General features: G+C 36.2%; 2 protein-coding genes across 4 annotated transcripts; both read right to left on the bottom strand.

Moving 5' to 3' along the window:
- Positions 1-284: 284 nt before the first annotated feature.
- tmem71 (transmembrane protein 71) lies at positions 285-11,841 on the bottom strand. The gene is made up of 10 exons (XM_079613678.1): positions 11,752-11,841; positions 9,533-9,583; positions 9,404-9,452; positions 9,100-9,309; positions 4,498-4,691; positions 4,215-4,406; positions 4,040-4,106; positions 3,800-3,858; positions 3,377-3,426; positions 285-3,292 (listed from the first exon to the last, which is right to left on the bottom strand). Exons 2-10 carry the CDS (start codon positions 9,561-9,563, stop codon positions 3,269-3,271), a joined length of 876 nt encoding a protein of 291 aa, XP_079469804.1. The 5' UTR covers positions 9,564-9,583; positions 11,752-11,841; the 3' UTR covers positions 285-3,268.
- A 1,290-nt stretch (positions 11,842-13,131) lies between these two features.
- ift57 (intraflagellar transport 57 homolog (Chlamydomonas)) lies at positions 13,132-17,806 on the bottom strand. 3 transcript variants are annotated; one of them, XM_079613786.1, is made up of 12 exons: positions 17,487-17,806; positions 17,256-17,406; positions 15,966-16,140; positions 15,735-15,853; positions 15,470-15,560; positions 14,898-14,969; positions 14,363-14,482; positions 14,194-14,265; positions 13,933-14,064; positions 13,774-13,836; positions 13,527-13,593; positions 13,132-13,444 (listed from the first exon to the last, which is right to left on the bottom strand). In XM_079613786.1, the coding sequence occupies exons 2-12, from the start codon at positions 17,390-17,392 to the stop codon at positions 13,266-13,268; spliced, it is 1,227 nt and encodes a 408-aa protein (XP_079469912.1). In that variant the 5' UTR covers positions 17,393-17,406; positions 17,487-17,806; the 3' UTR covers positions 13,132-13,265. The 3 variants fall into 3 exon arrangements, with proteins under 3 accessions (XP_079469912.1, XP_079469913.1, XP_079469914.1); XM_079613787.1 differs by having other exon boundaries at positions 17,500-17,806; XM_079613788.1 differs by lacking the exon at positions 17,487-17,806 and having other exon boundaries at positions 17,256-17,458.
- Positions 17,807-18,497: the final 691 nt, after the last annotated feature.

Raw genomic sequence — 18,497 nt, 5'->3', positions numbered from 1 at the left:
CATCCGCCCAGCCCCCACTTAGGAGTCATTTTTCCTAACCCTGGTTAATTTCACATCCTGCCACCATTACATGAATTATTTTTATGGAACAGTCCATCAGTCACTGCAGGGCCATTACATTACATGTAAATACATTAGTAAGAACAATCAATTGCAGTGATTCCGATCATGTATGAATTTCAAAAACAATCATATTAAAATTAATATATCTTGCTAAAAGAGTATGCATTTGTTTAAAAAAATAGCAGTGTAACTTGATTAAAGAAATAAACAATTTTGTTTTTATATAAAACTTTATTGATGAAAATGGTTAATCCCCCCCCCCCCAAAAAATACACTGTAAAACTATTCACCTTAAAAAACACATCTGTTTTAAAGCCTATTCATTTAATACTTTCTAACATGGCAAATTATCTTTGTGCAAGTTATATAAATGCATTTCCTTTTAAGATCATATTTTACAGTGTATACATGAAACATACTATTCACATTTTACTTTCACATGCAGTGGAATAACACAGTAACTAAAGTTTTTACTATTTACTGTAATCTTCAGTTTTCTTGTGACACAGATAGTTAAATGCAGTTCACTGCAGTCATCAAAGCTCAAAGGCAGGGCAATAATTTTATATTTAATATATGAATTTGCCTCACTGAATTCTGTAACAGATCAGTGAACACATTATGAGGCCATTTTAGTACAAACTTTCTGTTACACAGCAGAAGATGCGTTTCTTGCACTTCCATTTTACAGCATGCTTTGGCATGAAATTACATCCAAACACAATTTGTCAATGGTTTAAAGCCATCGTATTGGAACCTTGCACCTTGCCTTTCACTATGTACCCAGTGACTTATTTATTAAATAATTTGCAAGTTAATAATAAATAAAGTAAAATAAAAAAACATAACCTTTTTTCCCTTTTCTGTATTTTTTCCAACATTTTTTATATGATCTCTCATGGGATATAAATGATTAATTGCTTATCTTCCTCATTTAACTGATTGTTGTAATAATAATTATTATTATTATAAATATAGCTGCAAGCAGCATTTACAGGACCAGGCACAGTGGCAAAAACATCAAATGTTATGCAAGTCAGATTGGACATAGCATTTCTGGTGAGGAGTTTAGGACTTCAAGGTAAAGTCCATAAATAGAATTACTCATAACTTTTGACCAACAGGTGGCGCTGTCAGCCTTTTAATATAGGATTGTGCTAATTGCATACAATTTTTCTGAGATACAGCCTCAAATCCTTTTTAGCATCCTCACCTTTGAACCTTGTGCTTGGCCCTTAATAATAATACATATACAGAATACTTAACAGTAAATGTTGGCTATTTTATAGAGCAATATTCATTCAGTCGTGGACTTAAATGTTTCTTTGCTCATGGGCACTACAAAAACATATTTATACAAACACTGAAGACACGATTACCATAGTAGTATTCCCATATAGACCCTGTGATAGATTTTTGAATTAACCATAACTAACATGTATTTTTATTTTTATTATTTATTTATTTTCCAAACTCTTTGGCGAAAACTCGTGACTTTGTGAGTTTAAAAATGACAAATATGGGAAATGAAACTAGAAAGATGTCTAGGTTTGAAACCTTGTGATTAACAATGAAGTAATCATTAAAACAAAGTTTGCTTAACCTAGTGACAGAAGGGTGTGCATATGAAGAACCAATCAAATTGTGGGGAAATTTTGTAATGCAGCATGACATTTTTGCCATTCCCCTTTTCTATAAAAACTGTTGTTTTCTTTTAGCTGGTGGGATTCTCAATGGAATTTGATTAAAGCATTTAAAATACATTATTGTTGTCAATATTGTTGCAGCAAGTTAGTTAGGGGAGTAAGTTAGAGTTCAGGAACTCAGCCGAAGTCGACTGTAGACTTGATGGAGTATAGACTATACGTCAACGGAAGACGTTAGGGGACGTCGATTGTAGACGGGACCCAGGGGACGTCGATTGGAGACGAGACCCAGATACGTAGTTAGGTTAAGGGAAAAATCTACCACAACCCAAACACTATTCATTTAAACACATTAGATATATATTGGCTACAATATAATTGTATTTGAATGATTCACTTATTCACCTTGGCTTGGTCTCAAACATGTTTGCTTTACAATTTTTAGGCTTAAACCTCTAAAACAGAAATGCACATTTGAACACTTAAATTACATTTCCTCATGAATGTCTTTGTTCTCTTCAAAACTGAGCTGCCTTTAAACAACGCCATCTCCTACAAACTCTGAGACTTTGTAAGACATGTTTTATCATACTAATGAAGACAAGAGTTGCACTTAATGCATTTTACTCACAGTTTACCCTTAAATTTCTTGTGAGATCAGATGCCTCGTATGAACGTGACAAAATCATGCACATATTATACAGTGAATCGAGAACATGTTCTCTTTTGGCAGCACGAATTCCCTGCAAACAGGGTTTAATTGTCTTAGTAATCTAGAGAAAGCCCTTGTGAAATAAGAGCATTCCTTTTTTAAAATCTGTTTTAAGTGCAATATCGTTATAATAAATCTATTTATTTCGCTCATATTTGCGTTTAAAAATAGCATATTAAAATTTCAGCCCTCTTGAGTCACACAGCAGCACAGATGTGTGACTCTAACCCTGGCAAATGGCAATAACACTCCTGTTCAAAGGCACTTGACAAATATGAGGCATCTGTGTAAAGCTAAACGGGCACTTCTCAAAAGTTAAAGATTTTCTGCAAAGCCATTATATTAAACTGCAGCAAAATATTTTGGAGATCAGTATCTGATAATCTGACTAAACAAGCTGAGCAATAACACATGATGCCCTGGTCACCATGTTTAAGAGCCCAACCAAGCCAAGCTGATGCATTTACAAACACGACTGACACACTTTACTTCTACGTTCTGTCATGCAGGGAATCTCCACTGACTCGCAGAGAATCCCCCAGAATGCAATCCAGTCTTTCATTTAGGAAAATTCATCCAATTCTTAAACTTTCACTTAATGATCGTTCTGATATGTCTGTCCATCTATTTAAAAACACATACTTATTTTCCTGTGACAGTAATTTGCCATCATTGGTCCTGTTAAACTTACTCTTCTGTAATTATTATTCAGAACTCTTCAGCTGATCAGTGAAAATACCACTACAAAAACTGATATATGACTAATATTTAACGCTGATGCAGGATGTGTGTCCACACACTCACTTCCTCTGGACAGGCTTCACACAGATGTGTGTATGGTGGTTCCTCACTCGTTTCTGGAGGTGATGTCCTGATGTAGAGACACAAAATGGATGTTAGATTCTTTCTTTAGTCTCATGTCTGTCTTGAGTACAGAAGCTTCATACAGTCTCACCTCAGTCTTTGCTCTCCTCCAGCACACTGCGCTCCCAGGTTTAGACATACCTGAGGGTGAGAAAATGATTTTACAATATTTTACTCCTAAAATAATAGAGAAATAAGGTTGATTGATTATATAAATGTCGACCAGCCCGCTCAACGTCTGATTGGTTTATATCTGTGTTATCATGTTGTTCAACAAGGATGTTGATTCAGAAATCAACATGTAATAATTTTACTTTAAAAATATTGTTCCTGGTCTTATTGTGCATGAATCATTCGAGCACATTATTTAAAAGAAATGTCTGTCTTTTCTGGCTCATTCTGGTAACTCAAAAAAGCAATTCATCAAAGTGTATTTTTCCACTAAAGAATATGTCAGAATTACAGAAGAATAATAGTGACTAAGCTTGCTATTTTACTTGATTTGGTTACTCACATATAGATGAAAGCAGAAGCATGAATGCCACAGCTGCAGAAACACTTCCCAGCAGCCACCTGTGAGGATTATGATGTCATTAATCTATGAGAAAAAAAAGCTCCGCTCCCTTTTCAGTACTAATGAGACACACACACACACTCACACACGCGCACACACGCGCGCACACACACGCGCACACACACGCGCACACACGCGCGCACACACACACACACACACACACACACACACTTTCATTACCCGTTGGAGATGGCAATGCAGAGGCACAGAGTGAGGATGAGGAGAAGGACTTTCCGGAGCACAGTTTCTGAAACAAATATAATAACAATCTGTTTCTTATTTTCCATATTCATCAAAAACTCACTGTAGGCAAGGATGGGGAGCTGTAGTTCTTTCATTCGCCCTTTTTTCTCACCTGACGATGTCTTGCTGGATGAGCTATAACTATTGAGGTGACAGACAGATGGGGGAGGAACCTCCAGGAGACCGCTCACTGATTGGCTGAATTGTTCATGGGCGGAGCAAGACTCGCACGGCGGCTCCTCCTCTTCTTCAAGCTGAGTCTGAGGAGGCACTTTATCAGAAGAGGAAACAGGATCTGTGGGATCTATAAAGGAACACACGCAGATGTTTACAAAAAGTGAACAGGCAACTATTTAAAACTATTTCTTTAACTCCAAAACTAAAATCCCCCAAACCGTAGGTGAAGCTGATAGGTGTATCTTTCTCATAGCTGTGGTCCAGCTCCTCCTCCCATGATGATGACTGGATTGGGGTGATCGGGCCAGATCTTCTAAAAACACTTCCTTCCAGCCAGGACTGGCATGATTGGCTCATATCACTCAGAAGGCTGGCCAGTGACCTTTTTGCCCGACGCCTTCGTCTGAATATGCTAACACACACACACACACACACACAAACAAACACGTTGGGTGTCCATGTTTCACGGGGACTTAGACATAATGATTTTTATACTTTACAAACTTTATATTCTATCCCCTATCCTCACCCCTCGCAAAAAAACGTTCTACATTTTTACATTTTCAAAACACTTTATAAAAATGTATAAGCTGTTTTCCTCATGGAGCCCGACCAAATGGCCCCACAATGTCAGAATTTTACTATCTTTCTGGGGACATTGGGTCCTTACAATGTAGGTTAAACACACACGCACGCACCCACACACACGCACCAATGCACGCAAGTTTGTTTTGCTATATTTGTGGTCATTTGAGGACATTCCATAGGCATAGTGGTTTTTATACTGTACAAATTGTATATTCTATGCCCTTACACTGCCCCTATCCCTAAACCTACCCATCACAGGAAACATTCTGCAATTTTTACATTTTTAATAAAACATTGTTTTTAAGCTATTTTAATTATGAGGACTCATGAAATGTCCTCATAAACCACGTTTAAGTAATACCAGTGTAATACACATGCCATTATACAAATTTGTGTCCTCATAAATCACATAAACAAGAGCGTGCACGCACGCACGCACGCACACACACACACACACACACACACACACACACACACACACACACACACACACACACACACACACACAAAAGTTTAAAACTATTTAAATGTTGCAATAAATATTCATTTCAAAGCATATTTTAAATATAATATAGTACTTCTAATACCACCTAATTAAAAAATTATATATGCTATTATATAGGCCTAAATTAGACAATAATGACAATACATCTAAGAAATCACCTGGAAAAAAAAAGTTTTTGTATCATTCAACAAATAGGCTCCAGATTGTGTAATAACAATAGAAAAAGCTCATAATGGCCAGCGTTTCATTTTTTCAACAAGTAAGTTCGAAATTCCATTGCATAAGCCTTTTCTTATCACTAGACATAGGCTATATATATATATATATATATATATATATATATATATATATATATATATATATATATATTTTTTTTTTTTTTTTTTTTTTTTAATATTAGATGTCAAATACTAATAAATAAACAAATTATAAAGTAAACAAATAAATTTGTTCTAAATGTGTAAATTGATTCAAATTAAACACGGTGTCAACAGACTGGCACCATATTGTGTGACTTTAGCAAGCTGTGGCATTTAAACTGTTGTTGTGTTACATTTCAGAGCGTCATGTACTGTTATATGTAGTTTTTTATGGAGCTTATATTATGACAAAATGATTTGAATTTGAATTGTGTAAATCTGAATTATTTGCAAGTGTAATCTAACAAAATTGAATTTTAGGTGGTAGTTTAAATAGTTCTGAATTTGAATTTTTTTAAACGAATATTGAACATTTGAAATTTAACAAATTGAAATGTTTTTTATGGCTGAATTTTATAGACATGTATTTTCAAACAGTAATATTCAGTTTTAAAAAATTCAGATTCAAGTTTTCAAGATGAAGAAATTCAGAACTTCAAATTCAGTTTTCTAAAATTCAATGTCAAAAATTCAAGTTCAAAAATTCAGATCTGACAGAAAGTAGGTCACAGGTCATCCACAGGGAAGAGTAGATGATCTCAGAAAAGTCGAACAGAGCATTTTGGCCAATTGGGGACTGCGGAAGTTTTCCAGCGCGAACGTGGTGGTGGTTCAAGAGGTTGCCACTCTCTGACTCTTGTCATGAATCGCCCGGAGGTCTATTACATGTACGACGCAGTCTAGACCGGACGCGAACGGTGCGACGCGACCCGTGAAATCCCCAACAGCACACGGATTCCCCATCCTATTTCTGACCTAGTCCCAGCTCTTTGCAACAGTCGCTTCAAGCTGTGTTGCGTCGCGCCGCTCGCGCGTCCTGTCTGTGTAACTGAGGTCTAGACAAGCTGGCGTTCTAATCAATTTTACACAAAATGTAGGCTACTTTAAAACAAACACCAGAGACCGCTTAGACAAATGTCCCACGTGCTGAGAACGCTAACCTAACATATAAACACAAAATCATTCATGTTTAAGAATCTTAACGTTACCTCCGGGCGATTCATGACAAGAGTGGACATTAAAACGCTTACGTGAAAACCGCTTAACGTGGCTTACTGTACGAAGATAGTGATATTAAAGGACCAAACTCAGTACAAATCATATTAATAAACCATACTTTGTATAAAAAAATCAGATGAGCCCAGAATACCTACGCAACGCGTTTAATTGTGCGTTAAGCATTTCCTTACCATAGAAAACCGTTATAAGAAAACGCTTAACGTGGCTCACTGTACAAAGACAGTGATATAAGGACCGTACACATCATATTAATAAACCATCTATGTATAAAAAATCAGATGAGCCCAGAATATGAACGCAACGCGTTAAGCATTTCCTTACCATAGAAAACCTATAAGAAAACGCTTAACGTGGCTTACTGTACAAAGACAAGGACCAAACTCAGTAGCCTACGCATCATAATAAACCATGTAGGCCTATAAAAAATCAGATGAGCCCAGAATATGAACGCAACGCGTTTCATTACGCGTTAAGCAAATTCCTTAATAGAAAACCGATATGAAAACGCTTAACGTGGCTTACTGTACGAAGACAGTGATATTAAAGGACCAGTACAAATCATATTAATAAACCACTTTGTATAAAAAATCAGATGAGCCCAGAATATGAACGCAACGCATTTAATTAAGCATGTTCTAATCATAGAAAACCGTTATAAGAAAACGCTTAACGTGGCTTAATAAACCTTAAATGGTCCTTAATAAACCATAGGCCTGCCTACTATGTATAACAAATCAGGTTTAAGGTTTATTAAGCCACGTTAAGTGTTTTCTTATAACGGTTTTCTATGGTAAGAACATGCTTAACGCGTAATTAAACGCATTGCGTTCATATTCTGGGCTCATCTGATTTTTTATACATGTATGGTTTATTAATATGATGTGTACGGTCCTTATATCACTGTCGTACAGTAAGCCACGTTAAGCGTTATAACGGTTTTCTATGGTAAGGAAATGCTTAACGCACAATTAAACGCGTTGCGTAGGTATTCTGGGCTCATCTGATTTTTTATACAAAGTATGGTTTATTAATATGATTTGTACTGAGTTTGGTCCTTTAATATCACTGTCTTCGTACAGTGAGCCACGTTAAGCGTTTTTCACGTAAGCGTTTTAATGTCCACTCTTGTCATGAATCGCCCGGAGGTAACGTTAAGATTCTTAAACATGAATGATTTTGTGTTTATATGTTAGGTTAGCGTTCTCAGCACGTGGGACATTTGTCTAAGCGGTCTCTGGTGTTTGTTTTAAAGTAGCCTACATTTTGTGTAAAATTGATTAGAACGCCAGCTTGTCTAGACCTCAGTTACACAGACAGGACGCGCGAGCGGCGCGACGCAACACAGCTTGAAGCGACTGTTGCAAAGAGCTGGGACTAGGTCAGAAATAGGATGGGGAATCCGTGTGCTGTTGGGGATTTCACGGGTCGCGTCGCACCGTTCGCGTCCGGTCTAGACTGCGTCGTACATGTAATAGACCTCCGGGCGATTCATGACAAGAGTCAGAGAGTGGCAACCTCTTGAACCACCACCACGTTCGCGCTGGAAAACTTCAGCAGTCCCCAATTGGCCAAAATGCTCTGTTCGACTTTTCTGAGATCATCTACTCTTCCCTGTGGATGACCTGTGACCTACTTTCTGTCAGATCTGAATTTTTGAACTTGAATTTTTGACATTGAATTTTAGAAAACTGAATTTGAAGTTCTGAATTTCTTCATCTTGAAAACTTGAATCTGAATTTTTTAAAACTGAATATTACTGTTTGAAAATACATGTCTATAAAATTCAGCCATAAAAAACATTTCAATTTGTTAAATTTCAAATGTTCAATATTCGTTTAAAAAAATTCAAATTCAGAACTATTTAAACTACCACCTAAAATTCAATTTTGTTAGATTACACTTGCAAATAATTCAGATTTACACAATTCAAATTCAAATCATTTTGTCATAATATAAGCTCCATAGTTTTTACCAATATTTTTTGAAAGCAAGGTATTAAATAATTGCTTTTAAACAAACATTGCAATTCTGCTTTGCTGGCTCTCTGAGGGTTAATTAAGAAATCAAGTATGAGAGAGAGCCAACACTATATTGTGAAAATACTGTAAATGTGTAATGTATTTTAGCGTAGGTGGAACGGAATCCATTTCATTAACTTCAGTATAACTGCACCTGAACATGGATGAATCAAGCAAAGACAAAACAAACATTTAAAGTTTTAAAAGATAGTCTGAAATCCAGCTCATTCAAACTCACACAACTAAAACAAACGCTGTCATGAATCTCACCGGACAAGATTCTCTTTGTATGAGACGCTGGTGTGTGAGGGAGTCAGGGTGACGTTACCCTCGTCGTCTGTGCTAAAACTGTCCTCTGTCAGTACGTAATAACCGTTGGCTAGTAGGCGGGGGCTTCGGCGACACGCACACACAGAGCCTGTCAGCGGATTGGTGGAAAAACACTCGTAGGAGGAATCAGAGAAGTGGGAGACGTCAAGACTGAAAAGAGAAACGGCATTATACTTAAAGAAAATAGCAAGGAAGAATCTATAAAGATATGTTGCTGCTGTGCTGCTTGTCTACAAGCTCGTACCTGTGACAAATATGTTCAGCCTCCTGCCTCCTGGTCTTAATCGGAGAACCTATGACACACACCAGGTCAGCATTACAACAGTCTTATCATAGAATGAGAGAGAGAGATGTGATATGAGGGCACACATACTTGTAACCGCTCCTTTGAAGAATAAAGCCATGGCTTATGCTGAAGCCAAACCTGTAATGCACAAAATAATATTCAGGTCAAATGGATAGTACATAATCTAACAAATGCACACATATTGGTTTTGAATTATTCTCTTTCTATTATTTCTTTTCTTTTTGTTCTTTACATGGATTTTTTTTTTAATAATTCATACAACAAACAAAAGCATTCTAAAACGAAGATCAAATCAAAGCAAAAATACATATAAATGCAAAATTATTATATATGGATATGAATAAACAAGTACTGATGAATGGTGATTGTAAAGAATGAAAAAGACAAAATAATTCAAGGTCACCAACACAAGTCCATATTTGCTCTCTGGAAACAGGATCCATTTGATGGATGATATTCTTTACAATAACAATTTTTTACAGATCCATCACTTTTCTGCTATATAGGTCATTAATAAAACAATAATAATATAACTATAAGTGTACTTCTTTAAATCCTTAAAATTATTCTAAATTTAAACAGAATGTTAATTTGTTTTCTAAATAGAAGAAAATAAAAGAAATATTAAAAACACACAAAAATAAATGGTTACGAATTAAATATGTAGTAAAATAAAATATAATGTATATCAATTTAAAATTATGACATGGAAATGAATTACAGGCATGCTTTTTTGTAATGGATTTCTAGAGAAATTGAGTCAAATGAGAGGAAAGACTATAATTTATGGTGTATTTAAGTTTTTGTTGTTGTTTTTTTCTAGATAATATTTGTAGATCAAATGTACAAAAATACATGTATTTCATGAAATAAAATGAATCATTGAATGAAAAATGGGGAGGGGTGTCTGACAGGGATGTAAAGGGAGTGGGATGGGGAGGGGGAATCAGGGAGCCATGATGATACAAAAGGAGATGATGCTGGCAAAGTAGGTGGAGACCAGTTACTGTACTTCCTGTTAACTACTTCCTGCCTGGAGATAAACGATTGGCTGATCAGAGTGTCATGCATGCGTGTTCTGCTGCAGCTGCTATCAGAGAAGCCGAGGAGACCAACGGCAACGAATGAGGGAGCACAATAATAACCCATGCTCTCTCTCTCTCTCTCTCTCTCTCTCTCTCTCTCTCTCTCTCTCTCTCTCTCTCTCTCTCTCTCTCTCACACACAAAGCAGCTTGTTTGTTTTCTCAAAAATCAGTTCCCAGAGTGATCACATGACACACTTCTTTAACTTGTGTTTGCGTTTGAACAGAAAGTCCCCAAAAACCTCACACGCATTTCCTGTAGTCTCTGTGAGTTAGAAACACAAGGACTACAAGATTAACATTACAACATCATTAGCATAACTGAAAGTTGCAAATTCATTAAAAACAAGGAAAACAAACTATGAGGAAATGTTGATATTGCAGCAGAGTGTTTAGTGAAATGAGTAGCTGCAATATCAAAGCATTACTGAAATGCATGCCAACCACATATGCAAACAAACAAAGATTCATAGATAAGCTCTGAATAACAATTGATTTATGTTGGCTTTACATCCATGCTTATATGCTAATTATGTAATGAGAAATTGTCATTTAACCCATATAAATACTAAAGAGAAAAAAATATGTTGATGTTTCTAATATCAATATTTGATGCATTGTCTATTTCTCAGTTCCTTTAGTTGTTTTATGTTTTCTTAGATTTCTTTGTTTACTTGATTTTACTTCTCAAAAAAAAAAAAACATACAAACGTACAGCACTTTGGTCTAAAATAAAATGGTTTACCTTACAGCGTTCATAAATAATTTGACTTAATATTAATACTAATAAATAATTTGAAGGGAATATCAGAATAATTACTGTTATTTAACTCAGAATAAAAAAAACTTTGTGATTTAAACGACATCTGGCGTTCTCATTATCTTAATGCCCTGTCTGTTTAATTCTGCGATCAGAGTGACTCTCCTCGAGTCTTTGTTGCGCGGCCTGCAGCAGTTACGATGCGCGAGACACATTCACACATATCGAGCTGAGAATTTAAATATTGTATATGGTAAACATACAAATCTAAAACCTCAGTGTATAAAAATAATATATGAGATTGTGCTGAAGCGTAATGTGATACTAACATCCGGTTTCTTCTCGCCACATTATAGCGCTTAATCTGCCTAGTATCTAACGTAACTGCACAACACATATAGAAGTAATACGATTAAAAAAGAAGAGAAAAAAGGACACTTACCTAAACCACGGAGAATGCGGATAGCGGTGCTGTCTGTCCGCTTACTTACAAACATTGGCATGCATGAAGAACCACGCCTACAGTCTGAGAGAGAGAGAGAGAGAGAGAGAGAGAGAGAGAGAGAGAGAGAGAGAGAGAGAGAGAGAGAGAGAGAGAGAGAGAGCAAAACAACACTGTTCGAAACAAAACTTCTCTGAAGAATAGTACATATTATTTGACCAAATTAATTGTATTTATTAATTATGTATTAATTATTTATCACTTTGGACAAGAATCACCCAAAAATTAAAATCATTTACTTACCCTCATGTCATACAAAACCTTTATGTCTTTCTTCTGCTGAACACAAAATATTTTTTTGAAGAATGTGGGTAATAAACCATTTTGTTCACCATAGTATGGAAGCCCATATCTGCCAAAAAATAAATTTCTGAATCATGGATATTACTTTGACAAAGTCACCTCTTATAACAGATTACTAAAAATGTAATGTAGAAACATGCATGTTCTGCTTTGAAACCAAATGTATTGTGAAAAGTGCTATAAATAAATAAATGTCAATTATGAAAAAGTAAATTATGACAAATATAATTTTTTTGTCTTATATTGGAAGATAAAAAGTGACATAAAATTTCAGTCATACTGTCATATTTTCAATTTTTATCGAATTAGTATCACATAATTTTCTACTTTTTGTCTCAGAATTATGACTTAGTATATCATGATTTATACATTTTATCATAATGACTTTGCATCATAAATATGATTTATCAAAGTGTTGTGGCAGAAATGGGCTTCCATTGTATGGACAAAAAAAATCTTCAAAAAAGACATGAGGGTGAATAGATGATTAATGACCTATCACCAGATATTCAGGCTCAGAATCTCAAAAGTACAAAGACTGATGCAGTTCTGGAACTGTAATTCTGATTATATTTCAGCTTTTAGTGCGTGTGTCAGACAAAAGACAAGTTATAAGTTTGTAGATGGTCCCTGGGATTAATTATTCATCATTTAAATTCCCAGTTAGGAATCTTCAGTCGAATAGTTGATTATTACACCATTTACAGTTGCTGCGAGTACTTTTTTTTACTTGAGAATTTCTATAAATGTTACAATTCAAAAGAGAGAATTTCAACAAGTATTGTTCTTAGGCTGAACGCAGACTCAACAAATGTTTCCTGAGGATGTGGACTGATAAATTGAGCTTGTGCAAATGAACTAAAGTAGACCAGAATAATCTCTAGTGTTTCTCTGCCATGTGTGAGGATGACATCATGGAACAGTTACACGTGTGTGTAATGCTGATCACAAGGGTCTCTGCTACCAACACCCTTCTCTGGGGACGGTTACGCAAGATAAAACTCTGAGAGTGAAGGTTCTAGTGAGAATATTTATTTTATTGTTCAATACTATACATTTTGTTATTTACACGTAAAAACACATTTAAACCCAACAAAATATGTATATAAAATATAACCAACACATACAACATCACCAGCTCTGAGTTTGACTCAGTAAGTCTGCGCGTTGGGCTCTAATAGGTGTGTAGCATGCATGTCTCTGGTCATGTTGTTTTTCTCTCTGAGTTTGGATTGTAGTAACGTGTGCTCCACCACTCCCATCCGAACATCCATCTGCTCAATCTCCTGCTTCAGCTTGGTCAAACTCTGACGGATCTTCACCACTGGAGCTGCATCACAAAACACAAGGACAAGCATAAACTCCAGCTCGCATAAACAAACTGCACCACATCCGCTGTGCGTGCGGTTTACCTCCATCAGACATGCTGCTGCCTTTCTCTTCCATTTCCTGTTTCACTTTCTCTAGCTCCTCACTGATCTGAAGCACAAATATTTATACGTTATTATGTGAATATTGTGTGGCTAAGTGGACATAGTGCACATTAATTTATTAAAAACACTGATGCTTTTTTATTGTTACTGTGTTTTAACCAAAAGATGGCCAAATCATTGTAATGCTAATATTCTGTGACTCTTGCAATGTTTTTTTTAGACTCACCTCAGCCAGAATCCTGGTTCTCTCTGTGACGCCTCCACTGGCCTGCTGATAAAGCTCTTTTACCTGACAAACAAAAAGACATGTGTTTGACCATCCTGTGTTTTGACTGGTTGAGGGTAAGTAATACATTTTGGGTATTGATTGGTCAAGATTGTTCACCTTGTTGAGCTGTCCTTGTGCTTGGCGGTATTCTGAAATGAGATGCTCGAGCTGAGTATTGAGATATTTCTCACGACTGCTTACTTTCTCCAGAGTTTTACTGATGTCCTCCCTCAGCTTAAACAGACAACCCTGAACACACACACACACACACACACACACACACACACACACACACACATATATATATATATATATATATATATACATACTTATGTTTAATATTTCACATTATTATCTATGGATGGATGGATGGATGACCTTGGCGTCATGCAAGGACGTGTTGATGCCATCTTGATGTTGATGCATTTGATCAAGGTGAATCCTCCAATCCTGAAACACAGTAACCTGTTACTTAGTATTCAGCCAATCAGAGTCTCTCCATTACCATGCAGGTGATACAGCGATTAAAGGTTGAGGAATTTGAGACCTTGTTGTCGGTGCGGATGGTGACTTTAAGTTGTGGAAGAACTCGCTCCACCTCTAGATTCCACTCAGCAGCATCAACATCTGACTCCAGAACCACTGCAGGCCTTGAACCACTGAGCTCCTAAACACACACATCTACCAGTTGACTTTTACTGTACATAAAATGGTATGCACTAGTTCTTTAAGTTATTAATAAACATCCCTCCTAACTAGTATAAAAGACTATTCATGCTTTGTAGCACACACACAAATATAACCTCTCATATGGAACAACTCACAATCTCCAGACAAAGACAGTAATTACTCCTTTCAGGTTTATTATATGTAAGGGATAATCCACAGATAGCTGTGCATTAAATGATTTTAGTGTGTGAGAGCTACAATGAAAACAGCGCATTAATATAGAACAGTAATTAAACTGACTGGAACTACCTGTTTTAATGCACGCCTTCCAGCCAATCAGAATTGAGTATTCAGAAAGACCATGGTATAATACTATATAAAATGCACATGCTGATATTTCAAATAAAACTCACACTCTGATTGGTTCTGGTCTTCAGTGCGTCTAGATCAAGTCCGTCCTCTTCCTCATATTCCTCTTCCTCCTGCTGAAGAGCCACATTTTTAAAGAGTGTATGGTGTGATTCACTTTACACATGAGTCTGTGTGTGTGTGTGATTCACTGTCACGTCTTCTTCCACTTTACTGTGCGATCAAGGGCTGGCGATAGTAGCAAACATTTAGGCTATATTATGATATTCTCTATTTTTGTTGATAAAATACATCACCATTTGATTTTATATGTTTTATTGCTTTTGATGCAGAACAACATCCAAAATAAAAGTACTTTAAAAGTAAAGATATCACATTTAAAAAAAACAAAGACATTTTAGTCACAAAAATTGAAACAAAATACAATTTATCCTAAGATAAATATATAAAATTGCCCTTTCTCTCTTGGTATTATTTTTTTACACAAACAATCAGCGGAGCTAATTATCTCAATCCAATTTACAACAGTGAATAAAACTGCTAATAGGAGAGCGTGACAGATAGCAGCAGTAACTCAGGAAGGGGAAGCTTAGAATAAAGTTTAAGTGTGACTCACTGTCATCTCTTCTTCCACTTTACTGAGTGTGAGCTCAGCATCATCTTCCTGCACACAATCATCTTCCACCTCCACAGACGGGTACAGAGGCCTGATCAAGAGAAAACACCAGCTGTGTTATCGTGTGTGTGTATAGTGGGAACAGAAAGTTTGTGAACCCTGGTGAAATTTGTGGTTCTACTACAACAAGATTGATATTAAACCTAAAGTAGCAAAGAACATCATCCCAACCTGCATTCAGCTCATGGTGTGTGTCAACGTGTACCTGTTCCAGATGAATCCTTTACTCTTTAGTGCTTTTTCTACCAGCTGGTCTAAAACATTACAGACATGCTCTCCAGATCCAGACTTCAGCTTAGATGGGGGGAAATCAACCTGGCCACCCTATAAACACACACACACACACATTCACACACATACAGGGCAGTGATAATCATGAAACCCAAATGCATCTACGCACACTTGTGAGGGTGTCACCACTGTGATAAAGTCTGACCAGGGCACGCAGCTCAGACAGGATGTTGGAGACGGTGGCGTTGGGGTCGTCGTACTCCTGCGGTGCATCAAACGGCCGTCCACACAGGGATATCAACCAGGCGGCAATTACACTGAACATATAGAACTGCTCTCCGGGATTTGACAACACGTGAGGGCTAGAGACAAAATAATGCCTGAAAAACACAGAAAACATGTATTTGAACAAATCTCTGTTTGAGAAGAAACACTGAAGCAGTATACAGATTTACTTGATTTTGAATTGATTCCTAGAATTTTACTTAAAAGAAACCCATGTCATGTTTTTTTACGATTGCTTGAGATTGCAATTGCTTCAGATGTTCTAGTACTACTAATCACAAATTATTTTTTTATTTTTTACTCTTTATAAGTTATAAGTTTATAAGTCTCTATGAGGACAAGATTAAAGTATACAACGTGATTTGGATTTCATTATTAGATGATTCTTCACAGATAGCAAATTAGTATTGGGCCGAATCTGGTTGAATTTCAGTTGTGAGTTTGGACCCCATACCACATGGAATTATGGATGGCCCAAGATTGGCCCAAAAGCTAGGCCTACATGCTGATAGTAAACCAGAGCCATGCCAGAAGCAGACCAAAACTCACAAACAACTTCTTCCATGTCCACAGAAATCAGCCATAACTGGTCCACAACAGTGCCCGAATCACCAGATGTCAGCCAGAAGAGCCAAACTGCCACCACTTTAACACTTTAACTCACCCACAACTGAACCAATTTTATGTCAGAATCCCCAAAACTGAGCCAGAAATAATATTCATATATTGTGAAATGTATATAAAAAACAGAAACCAAGCAAATGGTTTGTATGTAAAACAAAAAAAAAAGCAAATGTATGACGAGTTTTAATGATGCTGACAAAAAACTAAAATCTCAAGCAGAAAAATGCAAAAAAGCAACAGCAAAAAAAGCAAAAAAAAAAAAAAAAAAAGTGAGAATGTGTCAAGAATAAATACACAAAATAATGCACAAGTAGCATAAACCTAAATAAATTAGTTAAATAAGTGACAATGAAAAAAGCATACTATTACGTGCTATCGGAAATTTCCTACTTCCAAGTTGTGATTATTACGAGCTCATCGCATTCAAATTTTGACTTGAGAGGGCGTTCATGTCCAATGTTTAAACTAAGAAACTAACGTTAAACTGTTAACGTTAGTATTTACGATAATTCCGATAGCACGTGAAGGCAGCATAAAACATGATCATGCCTTAATCCACATACAGTAGCGATTCTGTATATCTCACCTGGACAGAGGTTTGATGTTGTGTTTGTCCAGAACCTGCTGCTCATAATCCAGAACTTTGAGTTTATCCAGCAGATCCTCCATTAGCACGAACGTCTGATGGACCGAACCGGGTCCGCGCTCTTCCTCCTCCGCCATCCCTCTCTCTCTCACTGTTCACATTCAACAAGGTTTATTGGCAAGGCAAAATGGGTTTAAAGCTTAATGACACATTATATATATGTATACACACATATTTATCCTACTCTCTGTGTATTTTTGTCAGGTCGTGTCCCGCAGGCGGCAGGCTAACGTTACATTAGGGGGCTCAGGATGTTGTAGTTACTGTCGCCAAGAATGACGTCAGACACGATGGCCATGATAGCCCGAGGAAACAAAATAATAGTACTGAATAGTGTTTATTATCACCATATGATAATTAACAGTGAGCAGTAATGAATGATATAACATATGTGACTTGTAAATAAAACGACAATAGCAAGCCAAGACTCTTAATATGATTGTTTGACTGAACGTTTTGTGCAAGAATCTCACAGTGCTGCCACGCGCTGGAGAGGAGAAGAAACGGTGCTGTATTCTTATCTCTCTACATTCCTGTCTGATCCATGAATAGACACACCACACATAGTCAAAGTTTAAGAAATGTTTATTTATTTTTATCATACATTATTGGTCAAAAGTTGTATCGGTAGGGCGGTGTATTTTTTGGGATGTTAAAAGTAAGTCTCTTCTGCTCACCAAAGCTGTATTTATTCGATCCAAAATACAGCACAACTAGCAATATTCGGAAATATTTTAATTTAAAATAACTGTTTTCTAATTGATTATATTTTCAAATGCAATTTATTTCTGTGATGGCAAAGCATCATTACTCCAGTCTTCAGTGTCACGTGATTCTTCAGAAATCATTCTGATGCTGATTTGCTGCTCAAGAAACATTTAATATTATTATCAAGGTTGAAAACATTTATTATTTACCAATATTTACCTTTACTAATACTTTTCTTTCAGGATTTTTCGATTAATAGACGGTTCAAAAGAACCGCATTTATCTGAAATAGAAAACTTTTGTAACATTATGTGTCTACTGTTACTTTTGAACAATTTAATTCACCCTTGCTGAATACAAGTATTATTTTTTTAATTTCTTTTTTTTAAACTATTATTATTCTTACTGACCCCAAACTTTTGAACGGTAGCGTATAGTGATACAAAAATTCAACTTTGCCAACACAGGAAAAGC

Source organism: Phoxinus phoxinus (genome assembly GCF_949152265.1).
Source record: "Phoxinus phoxinus genome assembly, chromosome: 5".
Taxonomy (NCBI): Eukaryota; Metazoa; Chordata; class Actinopteri; order Cypriniformes; family Leuciscidae; genus Phoxinus; species Phoxinus phoxinus.
This window is presented reverse-complemented; position numbering and strand designations above follow the sequence as displayed.